This window comes from Zonotrichia albicollis, chromosome 3 (genome assembly GCF_047830755.1).
Source record: "Zonotrichia albicollis isolate bZonAlb1 chromosome 3, bZonAlb1.hap1, whole genome shotgun sequence".
Lineage (NCBI taxonomy): Eukaryota > Metazoa > Chordata > Aves > Passeriformes > Passerellidae > Zonotrichia > Zonotrichia albicollis.
Genome location: NC_133821.1, coordinates 23,637,506 through 23,654,139, shown reverse-complemented (window position 1 = coordinate 23,654,139; position 16,634 = coordinate 23,637,506). Strand labels below are relative to the sequence as shown.

At 39.9% G+C, this 16,634-nt stretch overlaps 1 protein-coding gene across 2 annotated transcripts in view; it reads right to left on the bottom strand.

Moving 5' to 3' along the window:
* Nucleotides 1–1,772: 1,772 nt before the first annotated feature.
* The window catches only part of SOS1 (SOS Ras/Rac guanine nucleotide exchange factor 1), a 42,664-nt gene continuing 27,802 nt past the window's right edge, over nt 1,773–16,634 (bottom strand). For both annotated transcript variants that reach the window (XM_074536927.1, XM_074536928.1), the window contains 12 exons: nt 12,270–12,351; nt 11,918–12,040; nt 11,657–11,760; nt 10,256–10,478; nt 9,484–9,603; nt 9,007–9,169; nt 8,552–8,669; nt 7,205–7,377; nt 6,162–6,278; nt 5,738–6,002; nt 4,590–4,708; nt 1,773–3,359 (listed from right to left, as the gene is read on the bottom strand). In XM_074536927.1, coding sequence (XP_074393028.1) covers nt 2,856–3,359; nt 4,590–4,708; nt 5,738–6,002; nt 6,162–6,278; nt 7,205–7,377; nt 8,552–8,669; nt 9,007–9,169; nt 9,484–9,603; nt 10,256–10,478; nt 11,657–11,760; nt 11,918–12,040; nt 12,270–12,351 — 2,111 coding nt within the window. In that variant the 3' untranslated portion in view covers nt 1,773–2,855. The remainder of the gene's footprint in view (nt 3,360–4,589; nt 4,709–5,737; nt 6,003–6,161; nt 6,279–7,204; nt 7,378–8,551; nt 8,670–9,006; nt 9,170–9,483; nt 9,604–10,255; nt 10,479–11,656; nt 11,761–11,917; nt 12,041–12,269; nt 12,352–16,634) is intronic.

The window sequence follows — 16,634 nt, the reverse complement described above, 5'->3', positions numbered from 1 at the left end:
CCACTGTAAAAAACTTCCTCATACTTTGTCTAAATCTACCCCCCTTTAATTTAAAGCCATTACTCTCTGTCCTATTGCAAGAGGCCCTGCCAAAAAAAGGTTGTCCCCAACTTTCTTATAAACCCATGCAGTTCTGCTACATAACCCTGCCTACATAGCTTGCAGTGAGTGGTTCTGGCTGACTTTTAGCCATATATCAGCTCTCTACAGTAATACAGCAACTCTCCAGGCCTCCACACCAGACCAAATCAGGGTTATTTTACCAAGGAGACAAAGAACATAATTAAAATAGTTTCATTTTTATGTGAAAAGTATTGTCACTAATGCAAACATGATCCAAGAAGCCGCTCAGATCAGAAATTATTAACACACAGCTGCCATGACACAAACCAGTGACTTAGCAGTTGTAGTCAACTCCTAAATGCTACAGGTTTGATTCTGACCCTGTCCTTCCTGTTTGCAGCTGAGTCAACACCATGATTTGTGCACTGTGACTGACCCCTGGGCTCCAAAGAATGTTTACTTTAGGGCATGATGGCCATTGTCACCTGTTGTCCAAGTATCTCACCAGGAAAGCACTTTTATCCTCCACCACAAACAGGGAGCAGCATCCCCCATTTCACAAAGGAAAGCAGAAACCTACTGACATTTAAGAAATCTGCTGATTAGTGGGAGCCATGCAAGAAACCCTCCTGACTGAGCACCCTGACCACTGGGTGGCCTGCCTGCTCTGCACAGCAGCACAGACAAAAATGTGCTGAAGAAGAAATACAGACCAGAAAGTCTCAAATTTTGGAGTTTTCCTGGTAACCCACTGAGGAACTAATAATTTAGGTAACACTGCCAACAGTATGCTCATCATAGTGTTTTTATCCAAAGAATCCATAACCCAGACTACACCTCCTGAGGCTGGACAGTTTTTATAAAGCTCCCATATAATGTTGTTTTCTGAAGCCAAGGTTTTGAGATCTTCCGTTTTTCTTTTGCCAGAAAAAAAAAAATGTTTCAAAACAACATCATTAAAGACATCTAAGAAGGAATACAACTGACAATTTCAAGATCTGACTTTGGTGAAAACTGCCATTCCTGTTGATGAAATGCTTTCCCAGTGTAATGAACCACACCAAAGGACCAAAGGGCCTGATCAATGGCACTGCTGACAGCATTAAAAAAGGAAATTTCTGGCATCATTCAACTGACACTATCTGTAAGAGACTCAGCTTTCCAAGATCCTGAGATGTGTTCTTCTTCCAAAGAGGATATGTGAGGGAATTTTACTTGCTCCATGAGCCCTGTGAACTGAAGATGAGACACTTGATGCTTCACATACCTACTGTAGGACATTACAGAGCTCCTTTTCTTCAACAACTGCCATCCATTACTGTCCCAGTCTGGTCTGGAGTCGAAGAGCAGCATGCAGATTTATGGATAAACCATGTCAGAATACTTACAGCATACCTGTTCTGTCATGTGTGTTTTGGACAGAAAAAGCCACTGTAAAGACTAATAGAAGTTTGATTTTTCTAACGTGTCATACAGGACGTGGGAAACATTTCATAAGGTATAATAATTCACTTTGGGAGTAACCCAGCCTCTCAAAATATTACTGAATTATTATTTGTAACATGCCAGAAACACCTCTTTAGTCTCTCATTACTAAAATACATACACTGAATTAGGAAAAATACGTACCACAAGATGGGCTTTTATCCCCCTCAGTGCTTAACTGAAAAACTAAGTTGAACATTTGTCCATTAATAATTTAACGTATGTCAGCCAAACATATCTTTATCTTTATTTCAATTAAATTAAAAACAATCTGCAAGTATATTTATGCAACATTCACTATATACACACGATTTATGCAACTGCAAGGCAATCCTATGTATGCTGATTAATCTATTGTTAGTAAAACATGACAATAGCTATGGAAGTTGACAAGTGACTGTTTTCATGGCATGACTGAAAAAGAATAGCTACTAGCCATGAAATGGATTATCAGTAAACCTTAAAAAGAACATGACATAACCTAGCAGAGATTAACAGTCTTCTAAATGTAGTATATTTGCTTCAGATGATAGTGCTGCTTTTAAAAAAAAAATTTGCTGTCACCTTAATGATGTAAGACTTTCATCAGCTCTATCTAAAGAAAGCAATAATTAGACATTATGCTTCCTGGCAAAAATTTATTTTTGAACTGGCACCACAGTATTTCAGAAAATAATAATAAAGTACCTCTTTGGTGAAGCCTAGGTACCCCCTACTACTCATTGTAACAACTTGTAAACAGGACCGCAATACAGTGCTTTGCCTTAATTCTAGCTCGGTTAGGTACCACAGATCTTCCTCACAGTCCTTCTCATAATTTTAGGAAGGTATTTTAAAGCAGGGAGTAAGTAAAGCAAAGGAAAATTAAGAAGGATATAAAGTTCCCTGTTTGAGATTTAAAAAAAGTGCATAATGTTTTCATTCCGAAAACTGTGCCACTGTATGGAACTGATGGATACAAGACTGTTTTTCCTTCCTGTACTGGACATTATTGATCATTACACAAACACAGTCTCTGCTCATTGGCCAAAGAAGTCTCTCCAGACTGTTTTCTGGTACAATCAGCTGTCCAATAACTTTAGAACAAAGTCCTGCATACTAAAACAAGAATAGCAAGTTAACCGGGTTTTCCACTAGAAAGTCTGTTTTCGCAGTTCCATTTCTGTACACGACATTTCCAACGCATTGGAGAGTTCTTAGTGTTTGGCATCCACGTCCCAACTCCTTGACACCACCAGGTTCAGTGCATCCATTGCCAGCAACAGACATAGCACCAGGAAAATGCGACTCCCAGCGCGAGGGACAGTTCAGGAGGAGGGGGCGTTCTCCAGCAAGGGTGGCCCATCCCGATGCATCGAGGGGTGCGTGTGCTCCCTTTTGTAAGTTTTTGGAGGAAGCTTTGGGATATGTTGAGAAGTGCTTTGTCGTGGAGGAATGGGTGGTCCAGCAACAGAAGGGAGGTCCACATCCTGCGGTATCAAAGGCGGCGACGGCAGGTGCCTCCGTGCTACATGTGGAGAAGGTGTCTGGGGGGGAGGGGGCGTGAAGGGAGAGGGGCTGTTTGGGAAGAAGGTGTTACCAAGTTCGCTTTTTCTGCCCAGGGGCGGAGGCTGGAGGTGTAGTGGTGAGCTAGAGAAAACATCCGGAGTTCGCACAGGTTCCCGGGGCGGTAACTCGGGGGGGTTGGCAGGGGTAACACAGGAGTCAGAGATGCAGGTCCGATCAGGCACCGAGTACCTTGGAGAATACACTTTAGAGGTGGGTTGCCTAGGAGGGATGGCTGGTGGGTTGTCCAGGTGTGCAGAAGTGATCTGAGGTACACAAACACTTCAGTCAGTAAAACTCCAGAGTGGCAGCAAAGCACAGGACCCTGCTGTCAAACAGAAGCCCCGTCCTGCACTGCAGATTGCTCTTAGCTGGGCTGCAGCAGCACATGAGTGAACAGCCAAGGATGGACGGAATGAAGATGCACAGAGAGGGACAAGGGCAAGGCAAAGAACGGCCAAAGGAACAATTTCCATGCTAGTTCCAGGTCTGCTTGCTGGGGAGGTTTGGATATCTTCCACCACCTCCCCAGTAAAAAGCACTTGGAATGGCTTAACACACCAGGAATTTCTTCAAAAAAACTAGAAAAAGGGAGAGGTTGATGAACAATGAACAGGGAAAAAAAATAAACTATGCTCAGAAGATGGAGTTAAGTTGTCAGAATTATGGAAGTGAACAGTTCCCAAATTGCAGACAACGGTGACAGGATATCTCCAACACCGTATCACGTACACAATGTTTTCAAATACATTTTGGTAGGATTTCAGATACATTTTGGTGATGTGTCAAGTTCTGCTGACTGGCAAAACAGTTGCCTGTAGTCTGAAAATAACTGCTGAAGAGCCACTTAAAAGCTCTCTTCAAAGACATATCTGCTCTGAAGTAATTTTGAGTGGGATTTTTAAATCTGAATTCACAAACAAGCTTCCACTGAAATCAGGTGAAATTTGACAGTGTCTGCAACAAAGGCTGGATCAGATCCCAGTTGCCAGACAAATGCAAAAGGCAAATGTAGCAATGGCTTAAGCAGGCAGGCAGACAGGACGGGTAAGCAAGCACTCAAGCACCACAGCATCAGGATCAAATATTCTGGTGAAACTTTCCAGAGGACTGAGTTGTGTACAGCACTTTCCATCATTACTGTTCATCAGTTCTTACTCTTATTCATATTTCCTAAATCAATACTCTGAAACAATTAATCCCAGATGGAAACACCTGCCTGAAGCCTCAAGTTCTCACAGGCAATGCAAGGGGCCTGAGCACAGCACATCAGTAGATAAGACATTTCTAAACCTAAATTTAGGTCCCATATATTTTCATTTGTTTGAGATCAAGACATAGTGAGGTAGAGCTGTGAAGGCCTGAAATACATGGCTGCTTACTCTTTCACATAAAGTTCTTCAAAAAATAAATGTACTGTCTTTGAGAGTTACTTTTCTATCATACCCTTCCCTTTTCTCCCTGAAAAACAAATGACATTTTTTCTGCTTACTTACTTTTGATGGGGAGGATTCAGCTGGGGCAGATTCTGGTCTTCTTCGTGGAGGAACAGGAGGAGGGACAGGAGCATCATCTGAAGTTTTGGTAAAGTTTATGGATGACACAGAAGCAGATCCTAAGGGACATAAAAAACCCACTGATAATGATGAACTTTTGGCTCAATATTGCTCCCCATAGAGGTGCCATACATAATAAAGCAATTGCTCATTAAAAGCATCATGAATCAAGGAAGTGGCAAATAATGACAATGAAATAAGCCTCTAACTTGCAGCTGCCAGAAAAATTGCTTTTCTGAACTGCAGAGATCTCTGTGGCCATCAGCTCCTGAACTTTCTTAAGTAATCCTTGAGACCAAAACCACACCACAAACTTGTTCTTAAGTCACAACAGCACTAAAATAATATCCTGAACCTGCAGTCAATGGACCAACAACAAAGAAATCCTTTCTCCAGAGGCTTTCCAAAGACCTGGCCTGGACACTCAGCAATGGTACAGCTCTGCCAAGGAACTTTTGCCTTTAGGAAGTCATTTCACCTCCTTGTGGCAACCAGCTGAACACAGGAGTAACCTCTGAAAACCCTTGTATGTGAAAGGAGCCTATATCCATTATTAAATACTGAGGGCACACCATAAAATATGAGCTTCCTTTTATGTCAGGAAAGACAGAAGAAAAAGAGGTGTGGATAGGTCCTGGTGAATTTAAAGCAAGCAAATACTGATTTTAAGTTCTGCAGGAAAAACATCCATGTACACTGAACTCAGTTCTGAGTTGCAGGCAGCAGAATAAGGCACCTACAAACAAATAATTTTTTTATTCTTTATGTTCACCATCAGATACTCACCAAATATATTCACAAATATACATATGGCACCAAATCCCACAAGTTCGTTTGGGACATATATGGGCCCTAGAGATTACCTCTGCCTTCAGTTTTGAAGATCCTCCACAGACTTGTAACAGCCCCTATGTAACACATCTAATCCTGTTCAGTTTTTCCTTTACAATAAAAACTTCTTAAAGAAAAAGTGAGTAAGAAATACTGAAGGGTTTTGATGGAGACAAAAGCAATGATTTTTACAGTCACTCGAGAAGGCTAAACCTGATTTCCCCTGCCTGCCACCACGTGCTGCGTGTGGCACCTACGTGTATGGAAGGGGCTGGAGGGGTCCGAGTCGAAGACGCTGCAGGCGTCGGTGGTGCTGGAGGTGGCGGAGGCGGGCGGCGGCGTCAGCGGCGTCCGCGGCGAGTTGGGCGCCGACGCCGTCGCCTCGGTCTCGCTCTCGGGGATGCGGCTGTAGCTGATCTTCCTGGGCTCCTGCTGCAGGGGTGTGGGATGCCTCATGGTACCCGGCCTTGGGTTGGAGGGACGAACGCCCGGGGACTTGAGAGGGTAGCTGTACTTCTTGGGCTGAAATGACACAAAATAGCAACCAAAATCAAAAGGCTGTGGGATAACCTAAACGTAGCTTTGTAGTTATGAAGTCAGAGATCTGAAATGACTTCTGCCATCTATGAAAGGCAAATGTAAGCACTTTTTGAAAAATAAATGCAAAAATGGAATACTAACAAATCTTGGAGGAGGCTTGACATTTCGTGGCTCTATCTCCAGTGACTTGTTGAAGAGATAATCTGTAAATTCTGTCTCCACACTGTTTCCCATTGGATTCAGGTTTTCAAAAAATCTCTGCAATACATGAAGGCAGACAACTTGTCAGCTAAGATGCTTTTTAATACTGCTTGTTTCTACAGCACAAATGATCCCAGCTGTTCAAGAGAAGAGAGAGAATGTTGGAGTCAGAGGTAATGACAGACTTAAGCCATTAAATCTGCTTGTCACCAGGCCTTTTCTGGACACTGCTATTGCTATGCTTAGCCTGAAAACCAGCTGTGCAAGTACCCTAAATGCTTTCTGCAGTGCAAAGTCAAACCAGGTTTGCCCAAACACTTCCAGAAAAAGCTGCAAACAATCCATCTTTACACTGATGCAGGAAAGACTGCTCCCACAGTGCATTCTGTGAAAGCCTGAGGAGAAAAAAATCAAACAAAACCCTTGCAGAATCTCTTAAGATAACCTGTCCTGTGACTCTCTGAAAGCACACATCTCAAATGATGGTAAAAAAAAAAAAAGAAAAAGGGAAGAAAGAAAAGCAACCAGAGAGGACACTGCTTAGACAACACCTCAGACCAAGGAAAACAAGCATCAGGAGGAAGAAAGATGTATCATCTCCATCAACAAACACATGATGTAAACACTGCTATCAGGTAAACATGGAACACAAAGGCAGTGTAACAGAGGAGGAAAAGACAACTGGGCTCACTGGACAAATAATTGCAACTGAATGAAGGACAATGAGAATCTGCCAGTTTCAGCTCCTAACACTGATCAATAAGAAGATCTACCAATGTCCCAACAGCTGAGAAAAAATGAAACAAACCCAAGAAACTGCAAGCATTGAGCTTTCTGCCTTTTCTTACACTGAGACCCAAGAGAGGTTTTATGACAGGTCCTCTGCTCATCTCTGATCCAGTCAGACTGAATCTGTGTGAATTCAGTCTGTCCTTATGGTTTGAGCTGATAGAATCACCACAGAAGGAAATTGTGTCACTTACCCTGATGTCAAATTCCACTCTTAAACAATATGGCTGGTTCTGGTACTGCTGGATCTCCCCTGTTATCTCAGCTACCTTCCTTCTCTTGCTGAAGTTGATAAGGTCTTTCCCATGGCGCTTGAGAAATTCAGGATTGCCTTCTTCTGTTTTCAAAATGTTGGTTAAGTAAATCCCTAAACAGCAACAGAAGAGGTTTTCAACAGAGAGTACAAAACAAGGAGGAAGTTATGACTGGAATACAAGGACTTCTTAAAAAATCTAATTTGTGCACTGCAATTATTTAGAAAACCCTTAGTTAGGGTCAACAAGAGAATTGCACCTGACCTTCCAAGAAGGGCAACAATTTAAAAATTTTAACATGCCTTGTTGCATCAATGTCCCAAAGTCTGTGCATCTTTCTGTGGTTTAGGAAGCTCATACAACTGAACACTAAAAGAGGACACTGAACAGGAGTGCTTTCTCTTAACTCCTCCATTAGACACTCCAGCTAAAGTCCAAAAATTATTTTCAAGTTTTATCCTGGCTTCATAATTACATCAAATAATTTGAAGATTAATAAGTAAAAAGTGTTCTCCACTTCACAGATCATGTGTCTGGAATTGTCATTATGACCTGACAGAAATAACTGAAGCTATTCACATGTGATCCTGCTAACCTCTACCCATCTCTGAAGCAGGACAGAAGGTTTCTTAGTTGATCTTATCTTTCTTTGCAGAGCTCTGGAGTATATCTTTCCCCAATCTGTAAAAGGCCAAAAAAGCCATCAACATTATTTTCTTCCAGTTTTGGCTTGAAGTGGATGCTTAAGAAAAGGAGTGACATGTGCTTAGCATCACAATCTGCTAAATGTCAGCAATCCACTTCAAAGAAGAACTGTTAAATCTGATGATAAAGAGGATTTTGCTTTCCAAACTCTGTTTCTACAGAAATAAGACTTTTTAATAGAAATGAGATTCTAGCTGTACTTCTTGGAACACCTGATGAGGAAGAGGATCATTCTTTTTCTCCCAGTCAATGACAATAATATTTCTAATGAGACCACCTTCTATTGAGAGTATATCTGGTTGTAACAGTTCAAACCACACTCAAAGTAAAAACCAGCAAATATGGATATTGCATAAAATAGGATATTGCAGATATACTTATTTTTACTGTAAATAATATCTTCCATGAGTAGTCACTTTAGGGTTTTTTCATATATTCATGTCTGGGCACCTGAAATTCCAACCCATCTGTCCTGTTAAAATGGACTTTTCTCTCTATTGTTCATACTCTGTTTAGTCCCTTAGCTCAGTAATTTCCAAATGTTAATGTGGGACATGGTTCATCCAAACCACAGGTACTCACCAAAAAAAGGCACACAAGGAGGATTAATGGACCTGAGTTTTGCCAAGTATTTCTTATAATGGTCCTCACTCAGCTCATAAGCTTCTTCTAAGATCTTCTTCTGGCGACTTGGAATTTGCTTAAAAGAGAAATCAAACAGGTGATTCGGAAAGAGAAGGTAAAGGCATGGCCCAGCAACACTACTGAGAGTAATGGTCTCCCACTGGCACTTGAATTAGGGACCATGAGGACACTGCCCCACCATCCTGAGACACCTTTCTTAAGTGGGGATGGATTTCTCGCTTCTGAAACCAAGGAAAAACCCTCTCTCTTACACCATGGTTGATTCATTTCTTGGGGGATTTACTTTCCTTTCTCCTTGGAAGCAAATGCCTACTGAGAAGACAGGCTTTTAGTGCAGCCAAGGTACCCTGCATGACACTGCCATAGCAAAAGAGGAAAATATTTCACTGTACCTCAAATGTGTGATCCAACCTATAAACTGCTGCGGAGTTCATAGCACTGACAATCTCAAGGACACCATTAAAGTTGTTTAGCTCTTGAAAAACTTGCAGGATCTCAATTATCCGGCTCACTACAATTACTCTCTCCTCTAGGTTTTCTGTTTCTACAATGCATCTAAATACACAAGAACATTGGGGTTTGTATTAAAGCACTGATGAGGTTTCCAAAGTCAAATATTAACTTGTAACACAAACAAATACGATTTTATCAAATTACTTGAGGTAGTTCTGAAAATGTCTTGGAGATGTGAAAATATTCTAAGAATACAAAGCTTGAGACCACTATGTTAAATTTCTCACAGGGACCAGTTTTAGCATCTAAACACCAAAACAGGAATTCTCCTAGAAGAGAATTTTTCACAGTATACTTGTGAATGGTCTGTAAATGTCCCAATATGGAAGAGGTGCAGATTCAGGAAAGTCACTTACTTTTCAAACCACAGAGTTAGGTTAGTTGTATGCCGTATCATTTTGAGAAGGTTGGGAGAATTAATTTCTTTATCTTCCTTTGTCCACACACTTCCAACTAGTTCTGATGGCTGCACAGCTCTGGAAAAGTAGATGTTTTATCAAAAAATTTAACTAAAAGCAGGAAGGTATTATTTTTCCAAACCCTCTTGATTTTCAATGAATTTGGAATTCATATTTAGAAATAAATTCTTAAGGTATTCCTTCTACAACGTTAGGCTGCCCTCGTGATTAAATGATATTTCTACGCTTCTTTTTTAGACTGTAGATATTTCTTAATGTATGTCACTCTTAACCACCTCTGTTCATCTAAATGAAGAATGAAATCTCCATTTCATTCACCATAACAAAATGTGAGCTTCCAAAGCCTGAATAATTTCTTAGCTGATGAGATCTGACATGTTCCTTAATTCGTTACACAAAGCAGGATGTGAAGAAAACTGATTTAATAACTGTTCATACTTTTCAAAGTTTGATCTACTCAGAAAATACCAAGAGAAAGCTGGAACACAAGACAATTAACAGTATGCAACAATCACACATACTGGGGACTGGGGAGGATAAAGCAAATATTGTGTTTAAAAGAGTTTCCTCTGAAAAACGGAAATTAATACACACCACTGGTAAGTCCCTTAATTTCTGTGGGGCTTCACATCAGAGGCCCAAAGAAACAATTTCAGGCATGGAGAATATTTTGGTTTGTGCCACGTGTTTCTCAGGGGAGGAAAGTTACCTGTAAAAATCTGACTCCAGCAAAGTGAGCTGCCGAGCGATTTCTATGGGATGCAGAGTGAGCAAGTCAAAAGTCTCTGTGTGGCCTGGTTTGCTGATGTGCCACTCAATTGCTGGAGGGGGGCTCTCAAAAGTGATGTTGTGGCTCGGCCCAATGGCTTGTGCCTGCTTTTTCCTGTTGATTATCTTTGTGATGGATTCAACCCACTTCTTCATGGCTTTGCCTGGCACACAGAGAAAATTACTATTTAGTTAATACTGTTTCTCCTAAGACATCAGTATAATTCTGTAATCAGTAACCCCAAAACCTACTAAATTAAAGCAATAATATATTCTTAGGATTGGTATTCTCTACACAGATGTAGAACTATTCAAAGACAGAAAGAATTCCTCAACAGCCAATGCTGAGCACGACTTTGCCCAAGCACAAATGAGAACACCCAAATTAGACTCCTGCCCTGATTTAGGTGCTTTTCTTTCTTTTCTGAGTTTACAGTGAGTTTTTGAGAACAAACCTTGTTTTGCCCAAAATGCACTTCTGCAAACACCTTGAACTTTCTAGTTTGGGCAAAAGCATGTGATTACCTCAGATAACCTAGAAAGTCAAAATAACAAACAGGGAGAAGCTTCTTCCTGTACTGCATTTGCCATCAAAGTTGAGAATAAAATTGAAAGGCCAAAAGCCTTTTTAGCTCTGCATCATAAGAATTTCATGCACCAGTCCACTGAAAATTTACCAGTAACACCCACTGAATTAGCTGCCTCATTCTCCCCTCTTTTTAGTGGCTAAATAACCACTAAGTGCTTCTCTGACACAGTCTTTTCCTACAAATTGCTCCTGTGTCTGTCTTGGCTTTATTTAAAAGGAAACAGGAAAAGTCTATACAATCACAACAGCAAGGTGTTCTACAGTTCTAATATGCACTGTGAAGTAGCTGGAAACTCTTGTTTCAAAGAATTAATGGTTTCCACCATCCAACTTTACAAAAATTACCCCTGTGTAAAGTTTAAAATGACAATCAAAGCAATTATTCTGTCCTGATTATGACTCAGTTCTTATTATTTTTCATTATTTCAGCCCCTCTACAGCAAAACTCATTTATGTAATCAAGATATTTAATATTATGTAAATTTAATTCCAGTCCCTCTTCAACAAAACTCAGTTTATGTAAATAACAATAATTATTCTGAACAAGAGCCAGATTTTGAATAATAGTGTGTGTGTGGGCTTAATGAAAGTCTATTTCACGCTCTTTATGAAGTATTTAATAATAATAGTATTTATTATTTAGTAAGTATTTAATAATGTCCTGTTTTTCCTGAAAGCAAAATTGATCACACTCTGCATCTCTGAAATGGGATGCTTTAGGATAAATGTCAGCACTTAAGGAACTGTAAATACCTCTTACTGTTCCAATGAACTCCTCCAAACGTTTCAGAAGGTCAGCATCTCTTTCAAAGTCATAGAAGTGGTGCTCGACCCAGTGTCGACACACATTTAATACTCTGCAAGAGCAAAGAATAAAGAATCACTCCAGAGTCAGTCTGTCTTCCCTGTCAAAGCAGCTGCAAGAAACGCCACTGGCAGCACCAGGAGCCAGGGCAGCCAACAGGTGGCACTCCAGAAGGAATTCAGGGTGGCTCCCAGGGATGCAGTGCTCACCTCAGCTGCACAGGTTGAATGTATTCTTTCCTGAACCTTTTCAGCTCTGCACTGAGGGGCTGGTCTCCGTTCTCCATGGCAATGCGGTCGGCTTCCGTGGGCTCAGGCTCTGGAATTTCAAACCTAGCACAGAAGATGGGTGTAAGCACTAGGCCTCTGTTACACCAGTCTTGGGCACAAGCTTCTGGATATAAACTTGTACATTTTACTGGCAATCCTTGAATTGGACAACTTTTTAAAAAGGTGTTTGAAGTGACTCAAAACCAACTGGAAAGCCAGAATCTTACACACTCCAAGTAAAAAGAAAACAAAAATGCACTTCATAAGAACAGTATTTTTAACAGTGGCATACCTTTCTATTAGCAAACTCAGCAACTCTTGAGGTCTACAGAAGGATCTATATGTTGTGAGAAAAGTCCGAACAAAGTTGGGATCTAAGACAAAGAATAATTTTACACTTATGTCAGCAATTACCTGTTTTTTTTTCTTTTACAATAACTTCAATTATCTGTTAAAATTAAGGATGTCACCCTATCAGCTTACAGAGAAGATGATGTAAACCAAAATGGCTTTGGTAACAGTTCAAAACCTCCTAAAATAGCAATACAAAGCAGAACTTAAAACCAATTTTCATTCTGTTGAAGGTTCACAACAATAACTTCCCCCCCCCAATTGTTAAAAGACAGTCTTTTCCAATGACTTTGAAATTAATGACTAGATGATTTTATTTATGAGTAAACAACTTTAGTTTTGACAGTGACTGGGACATGAGAACTCAAAAAACACATCAAATCACTCTGCACTGGATAGAAATGGCCTCTTCCAGGGGAGAATACTTCCCCTAAACTGGCACAACTGATAACCACTCATGGTTAAGGCAGCCTAAATATTTTTTCACCTGACAGCTATGTTAGAGGTTATATTTATTTCCCTTCTAGAAAATCAACTGATTTCATTTAAATTGACTAATTACATATCAATTCATTTAAAATATGAAAATGTTTCTTAAAAACAATCAAAACAATCAGAAAACCAAAGTGTCTCTCATAATTACAAAAGCAAACCCATTTGTTTTCAAATATGAGGAAATGCAGTGACAGCTCACTGGCACTGCACAGAGCTGACTAGAAACAAGGCAAACACTGTTATCACTGAACAGAATTAATGAGCACATTGCAACAGCTTTGCATATTAAATCCATATCCAGATTTGAAAACCAAACCCCAGCTGGTAATTGTCCTAACCTAAGAGGGGCTGAAGAGGAGCTCACAGGACTTGAAGCAAGAATTCCTGTAGGCTATAACACGTAGGATAAAAAGACTGCATTATTTGACCTAATGCTCTACTGGATTTGTTTCCTGGAATATGGATTTTTAAGAGCTGCTTTAAAATCCTCCTTAACTCCTCACCAGCATCTTGTCCATTTGAATGAACATTCCAACTTCCTTAGATCCCACTGAGTTGTTCATTTGGGCAACAGTTTACTGTGATGCGCTGCACACTAAGGTGTAACACAGCATTTCCTTGCAATTTTGTTGCATGATAATTCTCATTCCTTAAACAATTAGCTATTCTGCTTCTCACGTGTCCTTTATTATTCCATTTTCCTAATCATAACCCCTCTCCCACCAGTCCTTGAAACTGTACAGTCCAAAATTATTTTCAAAGGCAGAACTCTCATACTTTCTGCACAAAAAAGGTCATCCCTGTTCACATCATCTTCATCATGAAAATACACAAATTCTGCTGTGCTAAAGAAGCACAGTAACTCATGCTTTCACAGCTTGCAATCTGTACACAGCACCTACTCTAAATAAGAGCTTTTGTCTACATGAAAAAAAGAGCTTCCATAGCAATTAAGATCTTCAGATCACTGCAAGCTCTGAGTTGTAGCTATTGTTATTTACAGGTAGGGTCAGCAGATAAATCCACAATACACATTGAATTTCAATCCAAGTAGATCAGAAAATCAAATCTAATCAAATCAAATCTTTGTTATCTTACTAGCAACGACTGTGACTCAAAATAGTGTACAATATATGAGTAACTGTTAAAAAAATACAGACAACACCAGTTAGCCAGGATGTCTGCTCATGTGATAATTCTCTCTTCAATGCAGCCAATTTGAAAGCTAAAAAAGAACAATAACTGCTCTATGAGGATTTATAAATAATCACCCTTGAATTCCTTAAGAAAGGAAACGGACACTATGATGACGCACAAGCACTCTTAACATATCTAAGCTTTAAAAATAGAAGAGTGCTGCCCTATAGATAAAAAAAATGCCATGACTCTAAAATGTTGGTACCACCTAATCCAGCTGCTCTGAAACAAGAATTGGGCAAGAGGAGATAATGAATGCAAAAACACATTAAAACAAGGAAAACCCACCACAATATGCAAATAGGGTCAGAACCTGAACTTCTAATTGCAGGGCAATTTCTCTCATGTAAAAATACATGGAAAGTTGCTTTTGCAGAGGGGATTTCTCTCTATTTTACTGCTCAACCACAGCATAGTTGGACAGTTTGCCACACCTTGTGACCAGGTGGCCATCAGGGCTGTCTCCCTGTCTGAGCTGTTGCAGAAGCTGGAATGCCTCCCACCCCTGGCAGAATTGTTTTCTCAGAGCTTTCCCTGATGCACAGCAAAGAAATTTTGGCTAATAAAATGGTTTCTCATTTGTCAAGCGAGTGAGGGATGAAAAATAAAAGGTCCAACAGCCATATCTACAAATGAGGTGGACTGTGCGGATCTTCATATATTACAAAAAATTGAGACCTGATTTGACTACAGCAACAACTAAACTGCAACAAATCTGTATGACCTTTGCAAAGTATATCTGTAATTATTTCTTACACCACTTGACCTACAAAAATAAAAACCTAGAGAAAAGCCACAGCTATAGTAAATACTGTCTTTAAACTGGCAGATCAAGGGCTGCCATAACCAGGCACACTGAATTTCAGAAAAACTGCCTCAGAAAGGTAAACACTTGCTGTTCTGGCATCTGAATATAAAGCCAATAAAGACTTTAAAGATCACCATCACAGATAGACAATCCTGTGAGGGGCAAGAAAAGCGTTTCTACAGTCTGTAGCTGTTTGGTTACATATCACCAAATCATTCATCTTCCCAGGTCTCCAAGCAGAGGAGAGGCCTTGCACTCAGCTGATACATGTGTGAAAGAGCTAACCTGGTACTCTGGAGAATTGCTGCCCTTCTCACTGCATCTCACAAGATGCAATAAACCCCTCAATGATTTACATCACCAATGGATCATGTTTCCTGTACAACAGAGCATTTGTGGTTGAGTCACTCTATCTTTTATTTCTTTGCTGCCCTGGAAAAGACTGCACAGAATAGTGAGAACAATAATGTTTTTCCTCACAGATAACCAATTATAAAACAGAAGGTATAGAAGATAAGAGTGTTGAGAAATTATGCACAATGTAGCATCGCATCCACTAAGATGATTAAGGCTACACAGACAAGGTACATATATTATAAGACAACTACTTTTATCCTTTTGGTCAAAGTCTTTCAGGCCACCTCTCAGAACCTATTTTCTCAATTTTCTCATACAATACTTTTTGCTAATTCTTTGGCAAAGACAATGCAAGATTAAAAATAATAACAGAAAAGTGTCTTTCTTTCTCTAAGGCTGAGTTGTTTGATTTTAACTTCCAAGACTTACTACATAAATTATGACATAAATCATGCCTACAAATACAAGATCAAGTGCTAGAAGTTTAAAAAGTTACAAGAAAATGAAGACAGCTACAAAACTGCTCAGATAATGCCAGTAAAATATTGCATTTGGCTTTCCAATAAATGTTAGGAAAATTAAAAGAAGAGCAAGAATAGTAATGAAGAGATTAAATATCAGTATTTTAAAAAGTAAACAGAGTACTAAACTAGAGAAATTATATTCTTCTTACTGCTCACTTCTTTCAAACAAATATCCCTGATCTAGGCAGGGTATCTACGACTGAGCTGCAGAAGAAACATCTACAACAATTAAGAGTGCAAAAAGGAAGAAAAAAAAATTTTAATATGAAAAACACTGATACCAAGATGCACGAAGTTTCAGAATGACTGATATACAGACAGAATCAGGAAAAAAAAATCCAAACTCTAAACACAAGCCCATGCTTTGCAGCACAGCTTATGAAAATCCTGGGCTACCATCAAGAAGAACCCCACACACTGAGGTCAGCCTGGATAACCACATGAATGTCTTTAACATGACTTCAACACAAACAGAAACCTTAAGTCACAAGTCCTTAAATCAAATCCTCACTGAAGTTCTGATTAAGGCCAAGTTCTGAGGACAAAGTATGCAAGTGACTGCATCTACGAAGCTGATATTGGTCTTTCCATGGCATGCCAGCATGGACACAGCTGATAGAGTACAACCCTGAACTGAAAACACTGGGCCCATAATTCTCTCCCACCATGCTGGCCCTTCCTGTGTCACCCAGCTTTAAAAGTCTGGAGGGAAGGCAGTTCTTGTAGCCTGGGGCACAAAGGAAAAAGTATTGTCTGGAGCTCAATTGCTGCAGACCCCACCCCCTCCCTTGCATGAGAACAATCTCATGCATTTAATATCCCATGTGAACTGCCAAACATATTCACTTTTGACTCATTTTATGTATTTTGCTGCATGTATTTAACACAGAGAGAGAAGCATGAACTCGTTACTACCTTGAGTTTT